The sequence below is a fragment of the Theobroma umbraticum genome, unplaced genomic scaffold (assembly GCF_002168275.2).
Source record: "Theobroma umbraticum cultivar Fairchild unplaced genomic scaffold, ASM216827v3 scaffold_44.0, whole genome shotgun sequence".
NCBI classification, from domain to species: Eukaryota; Viridiplantae; Streptophyta; class Magnoliopsida; order Malvales; family Malvaceae; genus Theobroma; species Theobroma umbraticum.
Window position 1 is genome coordinate 6,335,435 of NW_018397255.1, and position 14,300 is coordinate 6,349,734.

Here is a 14,300-nt window from a genome sequence, read left to right on the forward strand (position 1 = left end):
TTTTTTTTTTATTTTGTTTATGCAGAAAGTACCATTCATCTCTGATGATTTGGACTTGGAATGTGAAGGAAAGGACAAATACAAGTGTGGTTCCAATGTCTTCTGGAAATGGTAAAGAAATCCATATATGTATTGTTTTTACTAAAACCATCTACTCTAGCACAACATGTATCTAATTTTCCCATTTAAGAGACTTTAATATCCATTTGTTCTCTTTTCTTTTTTTTTTCACATCCCGATTTCAGGAGATAATAATTAGAGAATAAACTGGAAAGAAACAAAAGATAAAATGAAATTAAATTGTTTTTCAAAACCTAAATGAGAAAAGGGGTAGAAGTTTCTGTTAGCAAAGTTTTATACACTCTTTTGAAGTGCATGATTATCATTAACCTTCAGAACCATTCAACTGATCATAAAAAATGGGACCAGTGACCCGGAAAATACCCAGAAAATGTTCTTGCTTTATGATGTTAAAACAGAATAATGCTGCAGAAACTAGGTAAACTGTTTCCAGATAAATCTTGCTTTGCTCTTTTGGTGCACGATAATGCTTGCTTTCATATATTTTGCAGTGGTGCCTCTGACATGCCCTGTTTATTTCATTTTATAATTTCCTTTAACAAATGTATAATGGCTTAAATACACTGATTTCCAACATTAAAGACCTACATGCCGTGGTACCTACAAAATCAACCCATTCAAGATGTAGGACAAGTAATGAATTGGGTGAAAACACAATTGAATGTAACTTTACAATACTGAAATGAATTATACGAGTTCTTTGTACATGTTCTCTGTCTATTGAGGACTCTAAAGATGTTAGGTTTTCTTTCCACGGGATCAGTGAACCTTTTCATGTACAACCTAAGCATTGTTGAGCAATAAATTTTCAAAGTATAAGATGAAATATCAAAAGAAAAGCCATCTTCAAAATCCAGTTATCACCAGCCAAATCGTCCACCCAAGCAAGTCCAACTGCCTCAGTAAATTATATCTTCGACAAAATTGCAGGATGCTAACACAATCAGCAGCCCCTCTAGTCTGCAGCTTTTGACACCCTAACTTCATATCTCCTCACTTGGAGAGAGAGGAAAATTCATATGAACAACCGTGGCCAACTAACCGTGTTGTGAATTGATTCACCTCAAAGTCCAATTTGTTCAAAGCATCCATGTGAAAAGAAATTTCAACCTAAAATTTCCATATGCACTCAGGAACTCACCACAAAATTGAGCCTACAGGCAGCATGGTGAAGAGCCATTGTTCTGCAACTGGGGACATGGCAATGGAAACACAGCACTGGTACAACCTGAAACAAACTCACAGTGCCATGTTGCAGTTGATGCAAGGCCAACTAGCGTAACATTCTTTAAGCATATCCCTTCAAATGAGGCACCCTGGACACCAGCCAGTACCGGAGCTTTTGTTGAATTCAAACTAAAAATATTACTGATGAATATCCCCTTTATTGTAGGGATAGCTTTACGATCCCATCCGTCATCAGGGTGATCATTGGAGCCTCTACTGAACCTAATGGGTATTTTGACTCGTTCCATTTTTATATTATTTATCGTGATATTTGCAATATATCCCCCTCTGCCCTTGTCAGTTTTTATGCGCACTCCAGCTGCCGAATTCCAAACATGCATATCTTCAATAGTTACATTAAAAATCCCACCAGACATCTCACTACCGATGCCAACACCAGAACAAGTTGGCGTAGTGCCTGAAATTCTCCTCACTGTAATGTTTGAGCTTGGTCGTGCCATGGTGATGCCATACTGGTCCCATCCACTCTTCACTGCTACAAGATCATCTCCACTCTCGATATAGCAGTCCTCAATACATACATTGGTACTTGAGTCTGCACAAATTATAATGAGAATGTTAGAAAAGATGCCTCCACTATGAGGTTTGAGTTGTTATAAGTTAGATGCAATGTGGAATAAAGTACACAAGAAGATGGAGAATAGCACTAACATACCTGGGTCTATTCCATCTGTATTTGGGGCATTAAGCGGAGCCAATATTGTCATGCCCTTAATAACAACATTGCTGAATAAAAAAGCAGAAAAACTAACAGTTAGTCTTTCTATTATAACGCTAATCTCAAAGAAAACTGTGAGAAAGGATTCACCAACCCAATTAATCATAATTTTTATGTTATTCGATGCCTGTATTACCCATAAAATTTAGGATACAAAACAGTAGTAATGGGAAACAAAACGCAACCTCAAGTTCTTTTCAGTATGTCCCATAAGCAATTTTGGGGTATAAATTATCAGAGAGAATTCAGAGTTGAGCGATCTTGAGATAATAATCTTCTATCAAGTACCATGACATGCATCTCATCTTCACACTGGAGCAAAAGAGGCTGACACTTCTGTTTACCTTGATAGAACTAAACACTAATGCTCGGAAAAGTAAACAAAACAAATACATAAAATGAGCTACAAGAAGCAAGAGAGGTCAAACCTGCAGTAAACAGGATGAATGGTCCAAAATGGAGAATTGAGGAAGGTTAGGTTGGAGATAAGAATGTTATGAGAGTTCATTAGTTCTAAGAGGTGGCCTCTTGTATGCTTTAGCGTTCTGTTCCACCATAATTCCCACCACATCCTACCTTGACCATCAATTGTCCCATTCTGTCCTACAAAACCAAAACAACTTATCACACATTCTTGAGAAATCCTTCTGATGCCAGACATGCTGCACAGACAAGTTTCATGGTAATAGTTGCCATAGTAATGCTAAACTTCTAAATAGCTAGCTGCTATGTGAAACTCAAGACATCAAGCTATTTGACTGCTTTTAAATGAATCCACCAACTAGTAGAAATAATAGATCAAAGTGTCAATTTAGATACTTTTGAGCTTTTCAATATAACACCTAACATGCATAACAAAAGCATTCATTTTGTTATCACCTATAAGCCCTAATTAGTTTAATCTAATTTGAGAAAGCAAAATGAAATAAATTCCTAGGCTGGCTGCAACTATAGAACCAGCCATAAACAATTTTTAGATCACAGTTCTTTTTTTCATGGAACTGCTTAAGATCCTCCCAATTTAAATGTTTATAATAAGAAGAAAATGTTTCTACCAATGGTCAAGTAAAAATATAAAGAATTTCTTTCAGAGGAATCAAACTGCAATATATTCATCCATAATGCCATATTCTGGTAGCTTTAGCTAATTCAACAACACAAAATTACATATGCTAGGAGATAAATGCAGAGCTACTTCACTCTCCATATAAATGCTATCAAGGTGAATTTGTGCTTTTTACTGTATCCTAGAAATGAAGAAAAAATTAAATTGAAACATCATTATTGATATTAATGATGGAGTACGATGAATGATTCCCGGCTGTCCACCATACTAAATTTAATGGCTATAAGCACTCAAGGGGAGTCCATTTACTCCTGAGTACAACAACAAGGTCAATGTGATTTCTCAGGCAATGAGAACATTTTCTTTTTTCTAAAGAGAGAAGTGTGGTTTATTTTTTAACTCACTAATGTTAAAGCAACTCTTCTTTCTCTTTCCATTTTTAATCATCAAAGCACCATAACAATGTCTCCAAACATGTTCTCCGAACGAATCAAAATAAAATCACCTGTGATGACAACATTGGTAAGACCATTTCCATGAATAAGGCTTATGTGTCTTCCTCCCAATCTCTCTCTCCCTCTACCATAAGAAGGCAGTGGCTCTACAATAGGCCATTCCTCTGGGACCTATAATTCATGAACACAAAAATTAAAAACCAGCAGTTTTAAGCAACTAATTAGAAAAAAAAAAAACAAAGAAATAAACGCAAGCATTCACAAATTTCTTTTTTCAAAATTTACTAATTAAAGACTAGAAGCATAGAAACATGATCAGCCACCTATCACCACCACTACATAGCACTTATGTCTAGCAAAAAGTTGATAAGAAATTAATGCGATGACCAAAACAAATTAGAAAGAACAACTAGTATTTCTCAAGTTTATTAAAAAATTGTTTCCAGATGACACACTGCTCATTTACTGGCTAGTAGGACTTACAAGTTTCTAATTCAATTATCTTGATTCAAACAACCCAAAAATTAAATATATCTTGATTTGCTCAAAGCATTCATGGCATTCTCTCTCTTCAATAGAACCAATGAAATCATACACAAGAAAACAGCTAAACCTAAATTGAAATGAGAAACGAAATATGTTTAGTGGGGCCCCATTAGTTGAAGTTGCACATCAGCAGCACCAACTTTCTTTCTCCTAAAGAAAAAACGCCATGAGAAAGATCAACACGCAGGGCAAACACGACATGAGCAAACCTAGCTACGTTTCAAACAATCACTAATAGAATCTGCCCTCTTTTTTCACCCAACTTTATGTAAAGCTCCTCTTCTTCTTTTTTTTTCACTTAATACAAGGTTCTTTTCTTCCCTAATTTTAAGCTGGGAGAGGGCAAGAATACTTCGATTACTAAGAGCAAAATACTGAAAGTTGTAGGAGAAGAAGAAACAATTTACACACGGGAAACAGAGTAGCCCACTCTGTTTTCCTATTTACAGCACGAACCCCAGAAAATGAGAGAACCATCAAAGAAACTCACATTCAATAAACATTTATCAGCCAACTTATTTCTTGAGATTCCAATTTAATCCCAAGAAATTAAACAACTTCAAAAAGACAAAAAAAAAAAACGGAGACTACAAAGCTTCCAACAGTTAAAACTTAAAAACTTTCAACTTGGATGTGTCAGGTTTGAATCAGCCTCTTATCAATAGTAAACAGTCTGCCACTTAATTCCGGACAATCCAATAAAACCCAACAAATTAAACCAAAAAAATTGAGAAACGCAAAATTAATTAATACAAACAGAGCATTTCTGACCTGAGAGCCCAAAATAACAGCACCCTGTTCGAGAAACAACGTGAAATTACTGGTAAGATTAAAGCTTCCCGTAAGCCACCTCCCTTCGGGCACATTGAGCTGAGCCCCACCTTTCTCACTAAACCGCTGCACGTAAACCAACGCCTTCCTAAACGCATCAGTATTTGACGTTTCCCCATCGCCAACTCCCCCGAAGTCCTTTATCGACATAACATGTTTTCTCCGGGGCAACTCCCCGAAAATCCCGGCGCAACTTCCGGGGTCGGAACCGGATGCGATGTCGGGCTGTTTCGGTGCTCCGGACACGGGGAATAGTTGAAAAGGAAGGATAGTTTTTGTGGAGATTTGAAGAGAGAGAATTGCTATTGCTGTAAAAAGAAGAACGAGGAAAGCCCATGATGGCTTCGAGAAGTAAACCAGTATTGCACCAAAATTTGGTTTCTCAGATTCCATTTTTGTTTGAGGAGAAGAAGAAGAAGAATAAAAAGAATCTGTTTGCACCGTTTAGAAAACAAAATAAAGATTGAATTTTGATTGCTGTAACTGAAAAGAATTACAGATTTGGATAAAAGAATTTGAATGGTTCTGATCATTTCGATTGCCTTTCATGCTTCACCAATATTTAAGGCCAAAAAAAACATAAAGAAACAACATTTCCTAATAAAGAAAAAAAATAGATGAAATTGAAGTTTGATTGGTTTTACATGCATGAAAAAATGTTTAAAAAAATAATAGAAATGAAGTAAAAAGTTAAAAAGAAAAAAACAAAAACAAACAGTAGGCTGTTTCCTGCATACGTGAGAAAGAAGAAGGTGAGGGATACTGCGCCCGCCGGTGTACTTTAAAACGTACCTTACTTCCATTTGCCATTTGCCGCTTGCCGCTTGCCGCATTGCGTGTTGTTATTTTATTCTTATTTTAATTATTAATTCTTAATAAACAAAAATGTGGGTCCAGCTTGGAAACTTAAAATATTATTTGCTTCGATCCGTTTTGTTCGGTATAACAGTAAGCCAATAACATGAAACATTGGACCAATAACTAACTGCCACGTAGAATTTTAAGTCTGCTCTTGCTACGTGGTGAGAGAGTGTTGGTTTCGGACTTGAGACAACGGCAAACGCACTCAGAATTTCCGCGTGTTCGCCGCTGATGGTGTGAAAGAGACGACGCCGCTCTTCACGGGGATTCTTTGAATTTTTTTTTTTCTTTTTCTTGTTTGTTTTCCCTCTTGAGGAGGATTTGTTGCTGTGTGTTTGCGGTGCACAAAAAGGGTTTGTGTTGGATTTTTTAGAAGCTAATGATGATCGTACACGTGGGACCCGATTATGGATTTGATCCATCGCCGGCAAGAGGGTATTAGCAAGCTCTTCCCCATTGATCATGCGTTAAAAATGCCTTTCGGTGGACGAGGAAGGACAAGAGAAAAAAGAATGCTTTGAAATTATTCCTTTTTCTTCCCTCTTCCTCTTCTAGTTTTCTCTTTTGCCTTTTTGTTTCTTATTATTATTTTTAATTTCTCCTGTTTTTTTGTTTGTTTTTCGATTTTCCAAGTTACTAGTTATGTCCGCTTTAATTTTGAGTTTCAAATCAACCAAATTAAAATACTACCTGAATTATATTTTATGTAATTATATAAAACTCAATTTGGTTGTTATTTTTAGATATAATATTTTTTAAAAAAATTAAATTATTTACAAAAATTCACTATCATTAATCAATATATGATCATGTACTATTTCACCATTCACATAAATATATTTTAAATAATATTATATAATTATAAAATAACAAGTGATATTTTAATTAATAATAATTAATTAACTTTTTATTATATTTAATCATATAAAGATATATTTGATACAAAATAAAAATATAATGATTTATTGTACGTAATAGAATGATAAATATTTATTTAAATTTTTTCAAATAATTCAATGACTTTTCAAAAAATTAAGCTTTATTTTCTTATTTTTCTCTTTTCAAAAGGATTGTTAAAACACAAAATATTAGAAACCAAACCATAATAATTTTTTACTAACCTTAATAATTAATTAAAAATAAACAAATCACTAAATTCGCAACATCAATCTTGCTCTAGCTTTATAAATTAAAGTCATTCTTAAAAGGTGACACGTTTAATTAATTTTAATATTATAAATATTATTGACCTTCATATCCAATTGCACTTTTTACTTATTATTATTAAGAACTTGTTTGATTTAAATTTTTTTTCAATTTAAAAGCTATTAAGAGTTTTTCAAAATTTTATTTAAGAGTTTTTTAAAATTTTATTTAGCTTGATTTTTACTTTTAAGAGATAAATAAATTTTAAAAAAATCGAACCAAACAAACATTGAAAAAACCACCAAGAACCAAAATTAAACAATTAACCAACCATATAAAGATGATCGTGTCATACATCAAGTTTAAAAATTTCACAAACATATTAACGTTTTGCATAACTGCAAAATATTCATTATAATTTTAGAGAACGTAACATATGTGCAAATTTCCTTACAAATTTCGTTCAGCATTATCCATTAGGAAAGACATCCTTAAATAATCATCTGACAAATTTGTATCCATTATTTATTAACGATATGTTAAACTCTCCTACTCTAAGGTCTTAAACCGAATCTTTCCTATTCTTATGTACCAAAAAAAAAACATTTTGCATAACTGCAAAATCAAAGGCAGCCTATAACCAAGCTAATTTACTGGGATGGTTGCAGTGAAGTTTAAAAAATGTATCGGTAAGGGAGGTGATTGCAATTGCGAAATGGGACGAGGGCAGCGAGGGAGGGAGAGCCTCCTCCTTGAGTGGCTTTTGGTAAAGCTGATATACCTGTCAATGTCCTTTTCCATGAATAGGAAGCTACTATTAAAATGTGTCTAAGATTGCAAAAGACAAAAATTGAACACCAATGATTCGTTAATTGCTAGTGCCATGTGTCTTTGCCCGGACAGATTGAAGATCCTTGGTGATGAATAATCCTCCACTTATCCAATTACATCCTTTATCGAGGCTCTTAAATTCTTATTATTTTGAGTCTTTCATATTAAAAATGGTCAAAATACTTATTAAGTTCATGTATTTATATATTTTGTTTGATTTAACTACTGTACTTAAAATCAAAACAATTTAATTCATTGATATTGAGAATCAATTTAATTTAGTCTCCCCCTCTAACAGTATTTAATTTTATCGTTAAAAGGATGATGTCAATGTTAACATCAATGCTAATATGGCACATTTTTTATGACGTGTCATATCACATAGTATTGACGTGATAACGTTACAATGCCATGTGGTACTAATAAAAATGACGTGATAATGCTGATGTAGCATTGATGTACTGACATATCAGTGATACGTGACAGATCAAATATTTTTTTAAAAATTTTTTTGTGCCATGTCACTAAATTGAACAAAAATATAAAATAGTGATTAAATTGAACAAAATTAAGATATTAAGAGACTAAATTGAAAAAAATATTTTAAAAATATAAATCTTTAAGTATACTTATTAATAAACCAAACTATTTAAATGTAAAAGATTTATGGTGTTAAAAAATATATATTTTTTCTTACTTGATTATTTGATTTTAGAATATGTAAATTAATTTATGTTTTTTTAAAAAATTAAGTTTAAATTATGTTTCTATAAAAAAAATTCAAAAAAATTTCATATCTAAAATAAAATTTAAATGAATAACTTACATTATATTAGAATAAAATAATATAAAAGGATTAAATAAATTATTTTTTTCTATTTATAATAATATAAAAATTTAAAATTTATTTGACTTATTTTTTAACTTGAGTTGAACTTAAATTAGCAAAATAAGTTGATTTAGTTAAAACTTTTACAATTTATAAATACTTATTCTTATAGAATTATTCAACCCTTACTTAATTTATGTTTTATTTTAAAAAATTAACTTTTATTTAAATTTACTCAAAATTTTTTAAAAAATAATTTTATTTAAGTTCAAATGACACAATCAAATTCTGTTAAATTTAAATTTAAATTATTAATTTGAATCTATAAAAATTTTATAAATATAAAATAAAATTATACAAATATTTTCAATTATATTTAACTCTATTAACCATAAATGCAGTCTTTAATCTAAGAAATTTTCACCTAAAAAGATAACCTGAAATATTAAATAAAATAAAAATATAAAAAATAAATAAAAAATTAAAAAGGTGCAGTAGCTTAGATTCTATTGTTGTAATAAGAGGTTTATCATACTTAAATTAATTAAGTCATAACAAAAAATTATTTTTATAATTATCGCTAACTCCATATCTCTTTTTTTCATTATTTTAAAAGAAAAAACTAAATTAACCTATTTTGCTAATTTGAGTTCAGCTTTAAAAATTAAATCAAATAAATTTAAAATTTTTGTACTACTATAAATAAAAGAAAAAAATTATTTAATCTTTTTATATTATTTTATTTCAATAAAATACAAGTTATTTATTTAAATTTGACTTTAAGTATAAATTTTTTTCAAAATTTTTTTGTAAAAGGAGAATTCAAACTTAATTTTTGCAAGAAATATAAATTAATATATATATTATAGAATCAAATAATAAAGTAAGAAAATATATATATATTTTTTAATACCATAAATCTTTGATACTTAAATATTTGACTTATTAATAAGTATATCTATTATCTAATTAAAGATTTATATTTTTAAAATATTTTTTTAATTTAGTAGCTCAATATTTTAATTTTGTTCAATTTAATCCATAAACTATAAATTTTTGTTCAATTTTATCTATGATGTGGAATAAAAATTTTATTTAAAAAATTTTTGATCTACCATGAAGCATTGGCATGCCAACATGTCAACGTCACGTTAACATTGACACAGCATCATATTAGTACCATATGACATTACCACATCATTATGTTAGGTGCCATGTGGTATTATGTCATCAAAATGTGTCACGTTAGCATTGGCATCAATACTGATGTCATTTTTTAACCGTAAAATTAAATATAGTTAGAAGAAAAGGTTAAATTAAAATAATTTTTAAAATTAATAAATTAGAAGAAAGAGTATATAGATTAAATTGAACAACAATACATAAATATAAAGACTTAATAGGTATTTTGTCTCATTAAAAATGAAATATATCCTTTTTTGTCATTTTTTTTATGTTATATGGCTCTAATTAGAAAATGAAAATATACTTTTTATTAAAATTAAAAATGGGAGTGGCCAATGAAAGTCATTGCTTTGAGCTCCACTAGCCATTCGCAGAATTTGACGTACATACATTCACACATGTGCATCAAATTATAAAGAATGTGGAACCAAAAGGGCAACTTTGTCAGCACTAAAGAAGCAAAATGAACCAAACAAGAAAAGCAGACCCAGGTTGACCGAAGAGCATTAACCTTACAAGCATGTGCAGTAGATTGTTCCCCCCTCTTTTTGTTAATTATGAAGTTTGATTTGAGCTCATAGAAAATATGCCTGGACCAGAGGCGGAGGGGGGCTGGGTAGTAGGTGTCCCCTTCCCTCTTAAAATTTTTAAATTTAATAATTTTTTATAAAATTTTTAAATTTAATAATTTTTTATAAAATTTTTAAATTTTAAATTTTAATTTTTAAAAAATTTTATAATTTTATTTTTATAAATATTAAATTTTTTATTTTAACCTTCTCAAACATAAAATTCTTCTGAACCGACCACTGAATTGGAGGACATATTCCGAAAATAATAGGAGAAATGGGTTTCTGTTAGAGAAGAGGAAAGAATGACTCTTCTTTTGCTCTTTAAAACGGGATATGGTAAAAGCCTTCGGTAAAAATCAAGGTACAATGTGTTCTAGTTGAGTCAATCATGTGTGATATGTGACAAAATGGGTCTCTCACTCTTGACGGAACATCATTTGCTTCGTACTCTGTCGTATAATTATTACCTCTACGGGTCTAGACTACCCGCTAGGCCCTTAAATTCGAGCTTAGATTTTAAGGCTTCAGCCCAATCAGATTTGATTAAACTGCTTTGATTACGTAGTTGGATGTGCTATATTAATTTTAGCCAAAGAAATCTATGTATCTACCTCCATAAAAGGGGAAAAAAAAAACTATGTATCTATATGTACGTATAAAAGTCAATTTACACAAAAGTAAGACTAAGATTATGAAAATTTAAAATATTTTTTAACTTCATTTATATTTTTTGAAGAAGACATTAATGGTTACATAAAATATTTTTTAAAATAAAATGTAATTAGATGGCTTCTTCCTTTATCATAAGCTTATATATATATATTTATACCATATATAAATACGGTTTGAAAGGTGTGAAAACTTATTTTTTGAAAATTATATTAACTTTCTAATTTTAATCGAATTTCAAATATATTAGCCTTTTTTAAGGATCAAATGTATTGGTTTATTAGGTATAATATATAAAAAAAATCTTAAACTATTTAAGAACTTTCAAATAAGCTTTTATTCTTTTATTAAACTTAATCAAGTCATTATAGTTTTATTTTAAATCAAATAATGAATGTAACTTATCATTAATCTATATCATGTGGTAATCACTTGGTATGTTGATTAGTTCTAATGAATGATGGTTTGATATATTATATGACATGAACTCGTAATATTTTTACTTTTCATATCAATATCACATGAATATAAAAATGATAGTTGAAATTTAGATTGATGGTAATTAATTAATCGTTAGTCATAAAAATTTATTTAGTTAAAAATAAAAATATAAATATTTGATTGAATGTAATAAAAGAATAAAACTTTTGAAATTTTTAAAGTTTGATGTTATTTTATTATTATTAAAAAATTATAGTAATTGTTAGAGTCCTTATTATATTAAAATAAAAATATATATAAAAATTGATAAAAATTTAAATAAAAAGTAATTATTTTAATAAACTATTTAAAATTTAAACAAAAATGTTAAAACTTTTGTGTCCCCTCACACTTTCATTAGTCTGTCAATTACTTTAATTATTAGCATAATGTATTGTATTCATCAAATTGATTAGATTAATTATTTTTTTCTAGAATATATATATATATATATATATATGTAATTTCCCATTTATGGCAATAGGATTTGCTTTAGTTGACGTTGACGAAACGATGGGTATGATTTGTTGCGCTTAGACCTTGACTGGTGGCGTAGTAAATACGCTCGGCTCGTTTCTTGGAATTGGGGGGTGGGTGCAAAGTTGACCGGAGCTCGAATCCAAAGGACGTTTCACTCGGCCCTCCAAGAACTTTCCCTCGCCGGCTTTTTTCACTCCTCCATGGAAAAAAAAAGGCTCACTTGTTCCCACCACAATAGAAGCCCCACTTTGCAATACAATTACCAATATACCCATACAATTACCACGGTTAAGGAAATTTTTGGTACCATTTCATTTTCATGGAATAGGGGTAAGGATGTGAAGTATGCCAATAATTTCCACATGCATATCCTTTTAGCTATTAAATTCTCTGTTGGTTCCTGACTTCCTGTCCATCTACAGAGGGATTCTAAATTATAAATGCATTAAGAAATTCATTTATTATCCGAGGGAAAACACCGAAGAGTTTGGTAATTTGGTACAAAGAGGAAGGGCAATTTTGACAATTTGACAATTTGTAGGTCCACTCTGGTTTGATATCTAACGCCATCCTATAATTACTCCACAAGCTTCTCCTCTCCATCACACAACTATTCCTTGATGAATCAAAGGCAAAACAGATTGAATTGACTAATCTTCTTGCTAATGGATAGAGAGCAGGAAGAGCTTCAGTTTCTGGGTTTCTTTGGCATACTGAAAGAATCCTTCAAAATCATATTTTCATGGAGAAAAATCTTCAGCCAAATAACTCTAGCCCTTATTTTCCCTCTCTCTTTCATCTTCCTAGCTCACATACAAATCTCTCAGCTCCTCTTTATAAACATCTTGAGAGACCAGGACGCCTTGAATTATACCAGAGTTGGGTCTTCCAGGTATACCAAGCTGTCTGATATACTGTCATCCGAATGGACTGCGTTTTGGCTCTTCAAAGCTGCATATTTCACTTTCCTTCTCATCCTCTCGCTTCTCTCAACCTCAGCTGTTGTTTACACAATTGCATGCATCTACACAGCCAAGGAGATCTCCTTCAAGAAGGTCATGAGTGTTGTGCCCAAGGTTTGGAAACGACTTGTTGTGACTTTTCTCTGGAGTTTCACCATTGTTATGGTCTACAACGTCATTGCTGCAGTCTTGTTACTCTCGTCGGTTGCTTTCCTAGGACTTAGCAACGTTGGAGTCGTGATTTTTGTTGTTCTCTTCATCTTATACTTATCAGGATTCGTTTACATCACCCTCGTTTGGCATCTGGCCAGCGTTGTTTCAGTGTTGGAAGATGTTTATGGGATCAAAGCCATGATCAAGAGCAAGGCCCTGATAAAGGGTAAGATCGGAGTTGCAGCGGCCATGTTTCTTCTGCTTGTCCTTTGTTTTCTTGGGATTCAGTTGCTGTTCGAGGGTGGTGTGGTGTTTGCTCCGGTGAGCACTGAAATCAAAATTGTGATTGGAATCCTTTGCTTCTTGCTGCTTTTCAAGGTTATTCTCTTCGGGCTTGTTGCTCAAACAGTCATCTATTTTGTCTGCAAATCCTATCACCATGAGAATATAGACAAGTCTTCTTTAGCAGATCATCTCGAGGTTTATCTTGGGGAGTATGTTCCTCTCAAGGCCAAGGATGTCCAACTGGAGCAATTCCATGTGTAAATTGTATTTAAACTTGTTCTTTATTAACTAAATTTTGCGTTTTACTTCTCTTTCTTAAGAAAGAGCTTCTGTGTTGGAATTTAATGGTTTGAGTTGAATTATTGGAAGAAAGATAGTACAACTGCATTTATACTTATAAATTACTTCTATTAAAATTAATATCTTATGGGCCCCAAAATTTGACTATTGCATTAGCTTGGTGCATGTAAGGGCAGCATTGAATGAATTACATGTACCTTGACAAAATTTCTTCAAAGTACTTATCACTTGTACATGAACATCAAGTCATTTTTAGCCTAACAGGCCCCGATTTAACATTGTGATTTACAACCATTCTTAAATGGAACATTAATCTTTATTTTTCCTTTTAATGTTGATTTAATGCTCACTAATAATATGTCTACTTTTATCTGGTCGACCCTTTTTTTATGGCTATTGCCTAACCAATTCTCGAAGCGGTCTTAGCTTTCTTCCAATATTTGTATATCAGTTAAACCAAGTTCTTGTGTAGTACTATTTAAATGAGAATTTCTCACTTCAAAATCAAGGTGTAGAGATGTTCAACCATGCTGACATGCAAAGCAATCAAGTTAGTTGCAGAGCACTATTAATTTTTGTTATTTTTGAATGGGCACAATGAT

At 31.3% G+C, this 14,300-nt stretch overlaps 3 protein-coding genes across 3 annotated transcripts in view; 2 read left to right on the forward strand and 1 right to left on the reverse strand.

The window, feature by feature from the left end:
- Positions 1-205, forward strand: part of PSAN (photosystem I reaction center subunit PSI-N, chloroplast, putative / PSI-N, putative (PSAN)) — a 937-nt gene extending 732 nt beyond the window's left edge. Inside the window, exon 3 of the mRNA XM_021418426.2 lies at positions 26-205. Within this exon, the coding sequence (XP_021274101.1) occupies positions 26-115 (90 nt within the window). The 3' untranslated portion in view covers positions 116-205. The remainder of the gene's footprint in view (positions 1-25) is intronic.
- A 501-nt stretch (positions 206-706) lies between these two features.
- Positions 707-5,735, reverse strand: LOC110409163 (Pectin lyase-like superfamily protein). The gene is made up of 5 exons (XM_021418425.2): positions 4,886-5,735; positions 3,619-3,739; positions 2,476-2,650; positions 1,985-2,055; positions 707-1,864 (listed from the first exon to the last, which is right to left on the reverse strand). Exons 1-5 carry the CDS (start codon positions 5,336-5,338, stop codon positions 1,236-1,238), a joined length of 1,449 nt encoding a protein of 482 aa, XP_021274100.1. The 5' UTR covers positions 5,339-5,735; the 3' UTR covers positions 707-1,235.
- A 6,846-nt stretch (positions 5,736-12,581) lies between these two features.
- Positions 12,582-13,799, forward strand: LOC110429102 (uncharacterized). The gene has a single exon (XM_021444989.2). It carries the CDS (start codon positions 12,664-12,666, stop codon positions 13,657-13,659), a length of 996 nt encoding a protein of 331 aa, XP_021300664.1. The 5' UTR covers positions 12,582-12,663; the 3' UTR covers positions 13,660-13,799.
- The last annotated feature ends 501 nt before the right edge of the window (positions 13,800-14,300 follow it).

What these genes read in the sequence shown, in the direction of transcription:
- LOC110409163 (XM_021418425.2), bottom strand. Translation starts at nt 5,338, where the DNA reads ATGGAATCTGAGAAACCAAATTTTGGTGCAATACTGGTTTACTTCTCG. An exon ending in CTGTTATTTTGGGCTCTCAG is followed by an intron (nt 3,740 to 4,885) that starts GTCAGAAATGCT and finishes CATGAATTATAG; the next exon opens with GTCCCAGAGGAATGGCCTAT. An exon ending in TACCAATGTTGTCATCACAG is followed by an intron (nt 2,651 to 3,618) that starts GTGATTTTATTT and finishes TTGGTTTTGTAG; the next exon opens with GACAGAATGGGACAATTGAT.
- LOC110429102 (XM_021444989.2), top strand. Translation starts at nt 12,664, where the DNA reads ATGGATAGAGAGCAGGAAGAGCTTCAGTTTCTGGGTTTCTTTGGCATA.